General features: G+C 40.4%; 1 protein-coding gene across 4 annotated transcripts in view; it reads right to left on the bottom strand.

Annotated features, from left to right (window-relative positions):
- Nucleotides 1-13,409, bottom strand: part of LOC129173226 (ephrin type-A receptor 7-like) — a 211,656-nt gene that overhangs the window by 47,246 nt on the left and 151,001 nt on the right. For all 4 annotated transcript variants that reach the window (XM_054763942.1, XM_054763941.1, XM_054763943.1 and 1 more), the window contains exon 6: nt 142-266. In XM_054763942.1, coding sequence (XP_054619917.1) covers nt 142-266 — 125 coding nt within the window. The remainder of the gene's footprint in view (nt 1-141; nt 267-13,409) is intronic.

Raw genomic sequence — 13,409 nt, forward strand, 5'->3', positions numbered from 1 at the left:
ACTAGGGCTGTCCTACCTAGTCAGACTAGAGCTGTCCTATCTAGTCTCTGAACATAAATAAACTGTAAACCCAAACTAGTTTTTTTCATCAATATTTAGACTAAAAAAAGATAATCAGTCATGACTTCATAATAGATTTACCTTTTCATAGTATTTGACTTCATATTCTGTCCTGCTGCTGTTTGGCGACGAGGGCTGCCTCCACACCAACGTGATGCTCTTCTCCTCAATCTTCTCTGCTCGTAGGTCACTAATCAGAGATGAAGCTGCACAAACAGAATGGGAGGGAGAAAAGAATGGGGAAAAAAGTCACGTTTTGAGCACTGTGGTCTTCTGTAGAGCACATACTGTAGATCCGATAGCTTTGTACTTGTCAAGGAAGAAGCATTTACTCTCATTTATAGCATTGACAGTGTAACTAATGTGTTTTTTTTACTTTCAAAAACAGTCATTGATTTATTCAGCATGCTCGGTGGTTGTTTGGGACTTGAAAGAAAAACAAGTTTAGCTTTTCATATTTAAGGACAGATGGGAGTCAATATTGTACTCTGGAAAGGAAGAAAAAGTGAACTGGACAGTGGTAATGGATTAGTCATTCAGGAGACCTTGTCTGTGTGCGTGTGTGCGTGTGCGTGTGTGCGACTGACAATAGATCAATACAGATATGGATTGACTGACAAGTCTGCATCGACGTCAGACTAAAGGATGGGGACTCTCACAATTTTTTCCTCTCTGAGTCTCTCAATTAAACTGACCACGGCAACTTTTTTCTGACTTAATTCACTAGAGGCAAAGTGAAATTTATCTGGACACATTACTCATCTCTTATTGATTCCTAATTACAAAGGATGAGTCGGTGTTTGTTAAATGTAAATGTGGTGTGTGTGTGTGTGTGTTTGGCAACCATTACTGTAGTATTATGGTCTATGTGTACTACCCACACAATAGCTAATTATGCCATGTTTAATGACGTGGCAACATGCACTGTCACTCACAAGACTATTAATAAGAAAGAGGCAGGGTTCCTTTGTCAAAATGTCTTTACGCTTTCCAGTAGGGGGTGTTTATTCTTAAATGTCTGGGTTTTTTTTGGACGGAATAATAGTCATTGCTGCTTTTGAAACATCACATCTTAATAATGTCATTTGGCTTAATAAAGTTACTGTTGCTTGTTTTTTCCCTGCCCTGGACACAATTGCGTTTTGTCATCTGTCCTTTCTGGCGCTCCTTCCAGTAACCTTAAAAGTTAACTCCCCCTTCTTTCTTGCTGCTGTCCTTCTTCCTGCTCATCTTTTCTCCTGACCTTTAACCGACATTTCATCTATTTCCTTGATGGCAAGCGCCGCACTTCAATATGTTCGACCTGTCACTCACGCAAGAGAAAAATATTTCACACGGGCAGAGAAAAATATCCCGACGCTCCATAGCCTCCTCCTTCGTAAGATTATGATAATGGCCCATTTAGGCAACAAATAAAAGACGCTCCATCTTTCTATAATTGTGTCTTTCTATATCTTTTGATGACATATCAATTACTTATTACTAATGGACAATTTGGTGCTTTTTGGAACAGTTTTCTCTAGTGTGCACTCACACAACACTATTGATAGTTGATGATTGTTATCATGACAATGACTACTGCTAAGGATAATACCCAATATACGTTATTCAGAACTATGTGCACACTAATGGATGCAGTGCATTTGATAAGTGCCCAGCATAGACATTTGCATGTAAAAACACACTTTACAGCAAGGAGGAAGTGGAAGAGCATGGAGGACTGCAGCGTGCAGAAGGTTTACGCATTGTAGGGAAATTTTAACGCACACACAAACACATGGGTACACGCGTGCACACACGTGCACACACAGTTTAGTTCCAAATGTGAAAATTTCAAAATAGTTAATAGTGTTATATTTGTAAAACAAAAATATTTTGATGTAAAACAACCTTTTTTTGTGTTGTTTATGTTGTGGTAAAGTTTAGATATTTGAGCAGTCACAGAAGCAAAAACTTTGTGTCACAGTGAAAGTTATGCTTGAAATGTATCTCTTCACAAAAAGCTGATTTTCTCCCTGTTTTAGTTAGGAACTGACATTTTCCTGAAACTTCCCTATGTTGTAATGCTGTTCTACTAAACAAACAGAAAAAGGTAGAAACAACCTTTTTTTTCTGACGAAAGACACGAGTCGAATCTTTCTTTTGGTAGGTTCCATGTTTATTTAGCCATAGAACACAATATTCTGTGTGCCCTGAGAGATCAGTCAAAATTGTCTAAAATGGACAGTACTGAAGGGGTTGTCTTTTGAAAAATGGCTGGGATCGAATGAGCTAATATGTACTGTGCCTATTTTAAATAAATACATACATAAATAAAATAAAAAATAAGTAAAACATTGAACACCAATCCTCACAATATTTAGTTTAGACACTACTACAGTGCCCTGTAAGACTCAAATGCGAGTGTTACACATACAAGACCGTTTGCCCTGTATTGTATCATTCCACTAAATCAAGTTCCCAAACAAAGCACCCTACGCATTGCTGACTGCTAAATACCCCGCCATGGTTGCTGGATCCTCAGCGCTTGTGTAATCGTTCAAAATATTTATACATTTCAACCATAATTCTCCATTTTTACATTCCAACCTTTCCAATTCCGCTATTTTTTTGTCCGCTAACTACTACCACATTTCTCAACCACTTCAAACCATCAAAATGTTCAGCTCAATCAGCTCGGCTAGGCTATCTATCAGGACTTTTCTAAAAATTCCAGTATTTTCTGTGACTTACATTGAAAATGAATGGACAATTTCAATGTTTCCCTACATTGGTGGAAATTAGTTTCACATTTAACATTACATGTAACATTCTGCATATTCTGTGTACAGTGGCACGGCTCAGGTGGTAGAGTGGTCGTCTCCCAACCTGATGGTTGCTAGTTTGACCCTAGATTGAATAGATTTCAAAACATTTCTGGGATTTTCGATATTAATTCTACATTTCAATTCAGCTTCAGCATTCACACACATCTAGTTATATACTGTACTTCCGGCATTAATGATAGAAAACACGTTTACAAATGTAATGCAGGGTCGTGCAGCAGGTCAGGATAATGAAAGCAGTCATAATAATTAATATCTTTAATCCTTACATAAGCTAAATACAGCACCACCATGTGCAACAGAAAGAGGGGATACTATTTATGCAGTAGAACATACAGTAGTATGGCACCAAACGACTCAAATCATTCTTAATGATTCATGACTATGCTAGAATTTGTCATGAAAATTAGTAGGAACCGCCTGCTGAGTCCCTCATTAGAGGCCTACAATGCACTATGCAACACGGCCAAACGTCCTCAGATTTGCTCCATGCAAATCTACAACTGACGTCAATTCATATGTCATAATGCATTAAAACAAGTATGAATAATTTGTAGTTTATGTATGATAAGTGCATTGCCTGCCCTGCAAACTAAGCTTAATACAGTGTATGGATTGAAAGGCTGAATGTCAAATGTGGCCAGAAAAAGTTGTTTTCAACCACTGGCGGTTCTGTGACATCTTCTTTCATATGCCCCGATATCTGTGAGTTATTTGGCCAAATCTGCTACTGTAGTCAATCCGTTATAGAAAAAGATAACAATTACACAACAAGGACAAGGACAAACAAAACTAATGGGACCTAAACACAAGAACTTTGGTATTTGATACACTAAATCAAGAACATAGAGTAAATCTGCTCACCTCACCTTTAACTGCAGACTGCTGTTTGCGCTTCTTTTGCTTCCTTCAGTGCTGAATTATGCATAAGACTGGTGCTTGCTCCCAAACCCCAAAACACATTAGAGCTCAATCTCACCACCAAAGAACACGTTGGGATGATTTTTCTACAGATGTGTACCCACAATCACTTGACTGCTTTGAAAATAAGGGGAATCCAAAGTGCACGTCTGCATTTCTGGACCATCAACGACCTGCTAACAATTCCACGTACCATGCAAAATGTTGTATTCCTTATGCAATATTCAGGTAATATTGTAAACATGTCCTGCAGGGTAAACATTCCTAAAGACTTTCCAAATACCAGTAACCCACTTTTGGATGTGTTTGATGAAAACACACCAACAATACACCACATAGAAAGTGTATACAAGAATAAAATATAACTTACTTATGTAAGAAGAGTGATAAACATTACACATATTGCTGCAAAATGTCATAATAGTACATGTTATTATACCGATAACATGGCTTTGATTAGCATATGCCCTGGTTAGCAGGTTTGTCGGTTTACATAAAAAATTACGCCAACATTTTGCCTCAGTTTGCGCACGTTTTCTGGTCAGTGTACAATATGGCGCACATCTTGTTGTGTTATTGATATCCACCTTGTGTTCTTAATGCATTGTTATCACAAAACGTCTTTGTTAGCAACCTATTAGCTTGCGAATACATGGAAACACGAACCTAAAGTCAGCTTTGTTGCCTGTTTACGATGTCATCAGCAGCTGACATCCTAGTTCTTTGCAAACTAACACAAAGCCTCAAAAACTAGAACACAAAAGACATTTTTATAGTTTTGCAATTACAGTTTCACATTCAGAAAACAATTGCATATAAATACATATACAGTGGTACCTCAGTTAGCGCATTTTTTGCAAAAATTTTGCCTTGGTTTGCGTTCACCTGCTTGTTTAGCGTCCAAAATACCAAAAATATTGTTTACGTCACCGTCTTGGATCACGCGGCCAAGATGAAAACTCGCGATACGTGCACGTGATCGTGGAATGCATTGTGGCCCGCGGGTACCATTTTAGAGCAACACTGTTTGTTTATGTCTGAGTTGTAGAGAGATACACAACGTAACAAAAACATGGACCACACAAAAGAAAAAGGCGATGAAGGGTGCAAGTTTTATGGGTTAAAGTGAAGATCGTCGTCATTTCAGAGGTATGTAAACAACACACGGCTGCAGAAACAGTAATGTATACAAAGTATTATCTCCTCCCCCTCCCTCTAGGTAAAAGTGATGGTAAATGTTCAGTTGTCCATTCATTTGTAATTATGTTTGCATTATTTTGTGCATGTAAAATTATAGGTATTATCTATCAAATGTGTTTTGTGTTAACATTTTTGGGTGTCTGGAACAGATTAATTGGATTTTCTATGGGAAAAATTGCTTTGGTTAGAGTCCGTATTGGTTTGAGTCGGACCTTCTGGAATGGATTCATGATGTTAACCAAGGCACGACTGTAAATGATGAATGAAAGGGATAAATTAACACACTGTGGTTGTGTGCTATGAGACCCAAGAGTTTGTTTGGCTATGAAAGCATTAGCAAACTTGCAGCGAAGTGAACACAATTTAATATATGATCGTAAACTGTCTCTGATATTCAACAGGCGTGGATTATGTACTACTCTGGCCTGCTAACCTCGAGCTCTAGCCTGATGACCAGGTTGACTCAGATTCCATCTGTTCAGCTATCATCTTACATTTTCATTCAACAATGGTGAGTAATTAAACATTTTGCATTTTATACTTGTGTTTAATAAGCGTGTGAAGCATATTTAGGGCTTAAACCTGGATTGTGTCGCAAGAAGGGGAGGCTTCTGGAGGTGAATCTAATCTAATAATTCCACTTTTATTGCAAATGTTTCGAACTCGGAGAAGAACGTCAACGGGTTTTTTTTTTGCCATTCACTCGTGGTGCCGGAACGCTACCCCAGCGAAAATCGTGGGATGTACTGTCATATATTTTCACACAAAACAAGAGTGAATGACTCCATGCAGGAAGTGAGTATGACATTGTAATTTAGGGGCCACAATTGATGTCGACTCTCATCTAAAATGGTTTTTGCACTGATACATACACACACACACACACACACACCTACACACACACACACAGAATGAGTTCCACAAGCAATATACTGTAGAAAAGGCGATGGCTTTGCAGGCAATAAGCTTCCCAAGCCTGGAGTTGGAAGTACACAAGTCATTTCCAAAGTCTCATCACACAATAGAAACAACATTGGCGAGACACTGATAGGTAGACAGACACTTGTCACAAAAACATACAGATACAGAACATGCCCACGATAAAAGCTCTGCAGTGCACACAACAATCAGTGACCCACATAAGGTCTGCAGACTTCAAAGGAACACAGTGATAAGAAGAATCTTCTTCTACTGCTTCCAGCTTGGCCCATTAAGGGTCGCCACAGCGGATTACGTGTTTCGAGGAAAAATATTTGTTTGGCACAACGCAGCAACTATGACATTTCACTGAATTGAACGCAGAGTTGCTGCTTTTAAATGAAGCAGGCATCGTATTACTATACACAGCGCTGATCTACTAAGATCCCAAGTAACGAGCGCTAAATTAAAAATTGCTGGTGATCTACTGGTAATTGTTAAGAAGTGCAAAAGTGGTGCAAACTGAGGATTTTGTGTCTGGAGAGATTGGGAGAGCAGGGTGTCTGTAAACCCAAAATGAGTTTTGAAGGCATGGAGTTGGAGGTCTTGGTGGAGGATGCAAATAAACACACCGGTCAACTCCAGCAGAAACATTGCATCATCATAATAATGCTATTTTAGTGTATCTATATGCAAGATCTTAAAAGCCATTGGTGGATAGACAATAGATTACATTATAAATGTAATCTATTATTATTATTGTTATTATGATTATTACATTTTGTTATCTATGACTAATATGTCTTATTTTCTCTTTTTATGTCTACTATATATGGTAATATGAGTGTAAAGGAGACTATAGGGGTGTTGTTTCATATCTAGAGGGCTCTATTAATGTTAAAAGCCGTATTTAAAAGGTCGTACACAGGTTTTCTATGGTCTACCTAAAAAAATATTGAATTTATAAATAAGGAATCCTGCTTTGTGGAAATTCACTTATCACGGTCGGGTCTAGGACCGATTAACCGTGATGAACACGGGACTGCTGAATATTCTGCATTTCATGAAGGCAAACAAGCAAAATGGATTGCGCGAGCTATTTCGCTCGCAATCTTCAGCACACACTGTCAGTAGATCAGTTTCGTCCTCGCTATCAAGTTTGCATGTATTTTTATACGTGCAAATATTTAATAGCTCAGGCCCATAGTCAAGATATACACACAGATGTGTAATTTGCTTTCTGCAGTAACCACACTTCTAATCATTCTTCCTACTTACAAGTCTACATGCATTGCCGCAGGAATGCAGCTGGTTTAAACTTCGCCTTCTTTACTCGCAGACTGGAACTGAAAAGCTAGTTTCCTGAAAGACTCTTATGAATTTCAATTCAAAGCTGCTTCTTGATGCACAGCCCCAGTACAGGCCTCTCATTATGCAGACACTGGGGGGTTATGTGGCGTCTCGAGCACGACTCTCTATGGCAGGTAGAGCCATGAATTGACTTTGGCACAAAATGGCAGCTGCTGCTCCAGGCGCTTGCATCCGTGCGTACAAAGACAGCGGTTGCACAACTGGCATTGCTGTTTCATTATCAAAGCAGACAGACACAGAGCTCTCTCTCTCGGGCGTAACTTTTTTTTCTCTCCTCATGCAGATTTCGATCACTTCCATCATTTTTGAATCTGTCTTTACTATCGCTCATCGTTTCCTTTTACAGTATATTTTTTTTCTTACAATATCCTCTCATTTACCAAATACATCATGTCTATTCCGATTGGTTCGAGGAACCTGTATGCATGTGCCTCTTCTGAAACGATATCCATCTTGTCGGGCGGAGATCCATATTTGTGCAACATTACATGCTATGATGCACAGCGCCTCCATCTACACTGAACAGACATGATGGCAGTGAACATTGATGGAAGTCATAAAAAGAGCCCTATGCAAATGGGATGTGTCACGTTCAAAGGGTTAACAGAAAGTTGGGAAGCCATTCCCACTGGGCGCAGTCCCACCGGCTCCTACCTTAGTTAAACGGATGGTGCAACAATTTATGTGAGTGACAGCAGAGAAGTGGGAACATTTAGTTTCTTTTGCTTTGGCACTCCCTTGGGATTTTTGGTGCAACAACTGCTGCAAGGATTTCTGTCAACGGGCCCAAAATCCCTGTTAAGAATGCACTTGGGATGTGCTATCCTCTACAGTTTTTTTTTTTTTTTTAGAAGTTTTAAATGGCTTAGCTTGGTTAACTAAATCAGAGCTAACATTTAACGCTTGTGTGTGTCGTTTAAAACCTTATTTAACAACAGATCATGATTGGTTGGTTTTGTTGTGCATGCATACGCATGATAACGCACATAAACACTAGAGGAGAAGATACATTTTTTTCATTTCTGAAAATATCCGTGTTCATGTGGTCATTGCCTAAAATTTGTATCATTTTTCTGCGACACCGTGGATGTGTACAGGCTCAGTCCTGACTGGTGATTGGATGACCACCAGGAAGGCGAGGGAAAGGGAGGGGGAGACGGCATGTGGGTGCGGTGATAGACGGCTGTATGTTGTGTAGAGGTGTGTGGATGTTATTTTGGCATGGTTGCGGCCAACAGTTAGTTACCCGTTCCACTGAAGAGATTATCGACTGCCTTCACGTCATCCCTTTCAACATCCGGACGAAAGTTACAGTATTTTATATCCACACTAACACATCACAATCCAGGAGATTGTTAACTTTCGGAAGAGTGGGCACCTCTGAGCTAGACCTGACTTATTCTACAGTAAATGTTGGTTATTGGATTGGAATGATATTATATTCATTCCTTTATTTTCCCGCATATTCTGTTCAGGGTCGCAAGTGAGCTGGAGCCGACACCAGCAGTGCAAGACAATTTTCGGTAAAGGCTCCTCAACTTTGGGTGAATTATGGTCAGAATAAACACCATAAAGAGATTATACGGGATACATCATCTGTTCCCTCTTTCAAAGCAAGACCCTGACTGACTTCAAACGTCAACAAACACACAATAAAACACAATTGTGAACTCGGGGCATTGAATCGATTGCGACTGGACTATTCAGGTCGTCTTAGAAGGCCTTTCGTTTCTCATCCAAGCACGCTTCATCAGTTTATGGTCAATGACAAGGTGAGACAAACACTAGTCTTCTCACTAGGTCGTTCAGCCCGAGTCTAAGGAGTTGGTGCAGGTTTCCTTTAAAGCAGAAGGATGTCCAGACAAGAACGATTTCACTCTTTTGTGGCGTCAAATGCCAATCGTTAAGATACAATAGAGTGGGGACTCTGCCAGCCAACGACAGTCATTAGTATTCCATTCAGATGTAACAATGGTCATGGACACCCCTGGAGCCAAGGTGGCTGTGTCTCGTTAATTTGTCAGAGGCTAAATGATTGAAGCTTTTAGGAAGGGTGAAGGGACAGCACTGTACAGTATGTGGGAAAGAGGTGGCGTTCAGAGATTCCTCTCATCTTAAGAGGATAAACACTTAGGATCCTCCACTAACTCCTCAGACTAGGGCTGTCCTACCTAGTCAGACCGGTGTTTGTCCCACCTAGTCATTGAGCATGAACTTATGAAGCCTGCTTGGACGAGCGGCAAAACGTCTCCCAAGAGAACCGATTGAGTCAGTGCCCTGAGAATACGATGACCTGGATGAATGGCATTATTCACAGGCACGAACGTGTGAAGTGCTCACAACATACCAACAAACTAAGCGTCAGGATTAGAAACTTCACGTTGTAGGTCTCAGTCGTTGATGATCCACTTAAATCCTGTACTGTGTCAAACAGTTTACGACAGAAGAAATGATGGAATAAGAAGACTGTGAGACTACCTGCGGATGTAGAATATTTGTGAATAGTCATAACGCAACTTAAGCTAGGCAGTATACTTGCGAAAACACCAGAAATTTATCAGCTGGAACTGCTAATTGCTCCTTGTTTCTCCTTGCACACTCCACGACAAACAATGCCCAGTGAGAAATCGGGCCTGATTTGATACTACCTAGAGGGTCTATTTATCGGTCAACAAGGAGCCATTACTTCTCAGCAGCAGCGGGGATGAAATTGGGAGTCCACAAAATGTGCCATTTCAAGAAGATTAAAACATAGCCACTCGCCCTCCTGCCTGCACACACAAACCCAAATCAGAGTTGACCACTCCAGACTGCTATCAAAAGTTGGAACATTGCTTGTTTTTTTAATCCTTAATTAAGGATACATTACGTTAAGGCAATTCCAAGATACAAAAAGTGAATTTAAGCACATTCACTAGCTACTGGGTCGATGCACTGAGAGCGTTAAATTCCTCTTCCGTCATGTAAAATTGGCTACATTTGGAAAAAATAGCTGGGTTAAGAACTGCACCTCACTATTACTCACTATTTTATTCGTTATTTAAAAAAGAAATACACAACAGCAGTCCCTCACCACTTCACGCTTCAAATTTTGGCTTCAATCTATCATGGTTTTTCAAAAACACACTAATTAATAAATCGTGTTGTTTCTCAGGGGCCGCACGGTGGCCAAGTGGTTAGCAAGTTGGCCACACATACTTCTTTTCCACTGTGCCTGCTTCGGAGCCGGTTCTCAGCGCTTTGGTTTTCCATTGTCAAGGTTCCACAATTGGTTAGAACTGAAGCTGTCTTTTCTGGTTCAACTCTGGCTGCAAAAGCTTGCTGGGCCGAGTGGGCGAACCCTTTGCACAATGAGGTGGGCGGGGTTACCTAAAAAAAAAAAAGTCTGCAAATGACCTCCATCTTTTTAACATAGCACTGCAAACTCTAACAATGGAAAACTTTCAGAAAACATGGACACCAGAGGAAGCCCGTTGTCTCTTGTCTATTTGGATGTCCGAAGAAGTGCAGAAGAAATTTGAAGAAAATTTGTATTTTGAGGAGCTCGACAAAGTTTTGGCCCACAGACACCGGAGTGCCAGCTTGCTGGTGCGTTAAATACCACAATGCTGGCAAATAACTCCACCGAAACCCCGTAGGCCATCACAAAAGAAGACCCGGGCACAAGGAGGGGAGGGAAAAACATGAACACACAAGCACACACTCATATCTCGGACATGCATGTACTGAACGTGTGAATGGGTGGACTGGCGCAGATGATGCACCTGGACGCTTCTCCTACACGGTTTACGACCAAGATCACATGTTGCTCTGACTTGACTTGTGCACGCGTGTGTATGTGTGTAAGTGAAGGAAGAGGATGTCTATTAGTGTGACAAGGAAAAAGAGTCTCAGTGACGGCCTAATTAAACGTGTCAGTCAGTAGGCGGGTGGGTGAGAGCAGGACAGCTGCAAACAAGACAGAGTCTATGCCGACTGATAACAAGGAGGAGATTAAGAGGATCAAAAACACTAAACAAATATCAAAATGTTGTAATAACTACTTCAAAAATCATTTGAGGGTCGCAAAAAAAAGATATTAATCACTGCCGGTGTCACGGCAACCCCTGAAGACTTCCACAAAAGGCTGTAATATTGGTAGCACCTCTAACGTTGTTCATGTTAGCGCTAGAATTGGTGCTCAGGTTGCTACTCAGAGTTAGGTTGAGTGTTTGTGCAAACCCCCGACGAAAATATGTTAGAGGGATAGTTCGGATATTTTGACATGAAGTTGTATGACATCCCAATCAGTAGAGTGCATCAACAGCGACTTACCCCCCACTTCGTCCTGTGAACAGAGTCTGGTCGGATTTCGGTGAAGAGGAACATAGTTCTAGTTAGTTGGTGTGGCCACTTAAGAAAAGAGTTCGGCTTCTCAAAACGATATGCGTTCAAAAGAGTAATACTTCCAAGAAAAAAATCTAACCTTACAATCGCTCGGCGTTACTTTCTCTCCCGTCGTATCACTGCCCATCTATTGTTGTCTGTGTGTTCAACAGCGGCTGAAGACCGCTGCAACGCATCCGCACATGTAAACACTGTAGATGAATATCATCATTCAACCCCCGCCATTTTTCAAAAGACAACCCCTTGAGTACCGGCTACTTTCGACAATTGTGATTGATCTTTCCAGGCACACAGTATATTGTGTTCTACGGCTAACATGGAACCTACCAAAAGAAACATTAGACTCCCGTCTTTCATCAGAAAAAAAAAAGTTGGTTTCTACCTTTTTCCGTTCTTTAGTAATCAGCAATAGAACATACTGTAGGTAAGTTTCAGGAAAATGTCAGTTCCTGACTAAAAAAAGGTAAAAAAAAAACAGCTTTTTTGTGAAAAGATACATTTCAAGCATAACTTTCACTTTGACACAAATTCTTTGCTTTTGTGACAGCTCAAATATCTAAACAACTATACCACAACAACAACAAATATAACACCATGAACTATTTGCAGTTTTCACATTTGGAATTGAACTGTGTGTTTGAACGCATGCGTTAAAATTTCCCTACAAAGCGTAACCTTCTGCACGCTACACTCCTTCCACGTTCTTCCACTTCCTCCTTGCGGTCATTGATGTTTTTTCCATTCAAATTCACATGCCGAGCTCTTATCAAATACACTTCTGCCACCTTGTGGCCGTTTTTATGGCTTAAAACTGCTCTAAAGGTGACATCAATTAGTGTGCAGTTGCGGCATCACCTCTTTTTGCCTCTCGCAAAAGACGTCTTTGGGATCGGGTGTTCGGGTTTCTAAAAATGTATAAGTACGTCTTTGGTATTGAATGAGTTCATAATGACATATTGTTAAAGGTAAATTGAGCACCTTGGCTATTTCAGAAGTGTGTATCAAACTGGTAGCCCTTCGCATTAATCAGTAACCAACAAGTAGCTCTCGGTTTCAAAAAGGTTGGTGACCCCTGCACTATTGTATTTACTTAAGATGCTGTTCTAAGTGGATGTACTATCGTTAGCTGCTAACATTAGCGTGCTAGCAGGCCATATTTTGTGTTGTGAATACATTGGATGTTCTCCAGGTGAAATATTGTCTGCTATTTAACATTTTAAGAGTATTTTTTCTGCATTTGTACAGTTACGGCATGCTTAACTGCAATGGTTTCAGAATTTTCCATGTGAGAGAGTAACAGTGCGTGCCAAATTTGGCCGTGATTCTTGAACTTTCAAGTAAAAATCTGACTGATGGGATCAAACTTTGGGCACCATGTGGTGTATTTGTCCAGAAAATAACCGCACCGGCACCACAGTCGGTATAGGGTAGATAGGGTATAGGGTAGATAAATGCGTACTTATCTGGACTTGAGTATTCAAACTAGGTGTGTTAGACCTAATCAGCAAATTATAACATTTATATTCCTTTTGCTTGTTATTCAATTTTCTTTCTTTACTTTGAATAGGATAGCATCGCATGTTTCTGTGCCAAGTCCCTCCTTCTCTCATCATTAGCCTCACCGGCGCCTTGTCAGGCCTGCCCTTTTCCTCACGCATCTGTCAATCGCTTCCTGGCCGAGCCTTGTGTCTTCCACCTGTGTCTTGTTTTAATGATCGCTGAGGATGT

Source organism: Dunckerocampus dactyliophorus, chromosome 20, assembly GCF_027744805.1.
Source record: "Dunckerocampus dactyliophorus isolate RoL2022-P2 chromosome 20, RoL_Ddac_1.1, whole genome shotgun sequence".
NCBI classification, from domain to species: domain Eukaryota; kingdom Metazoa; phylum Chordata; class Actinopteri; order Syngnathiformes; family Syngnathidae; genus Dunckerocampus; species Dunckerocampus dactyliophorus.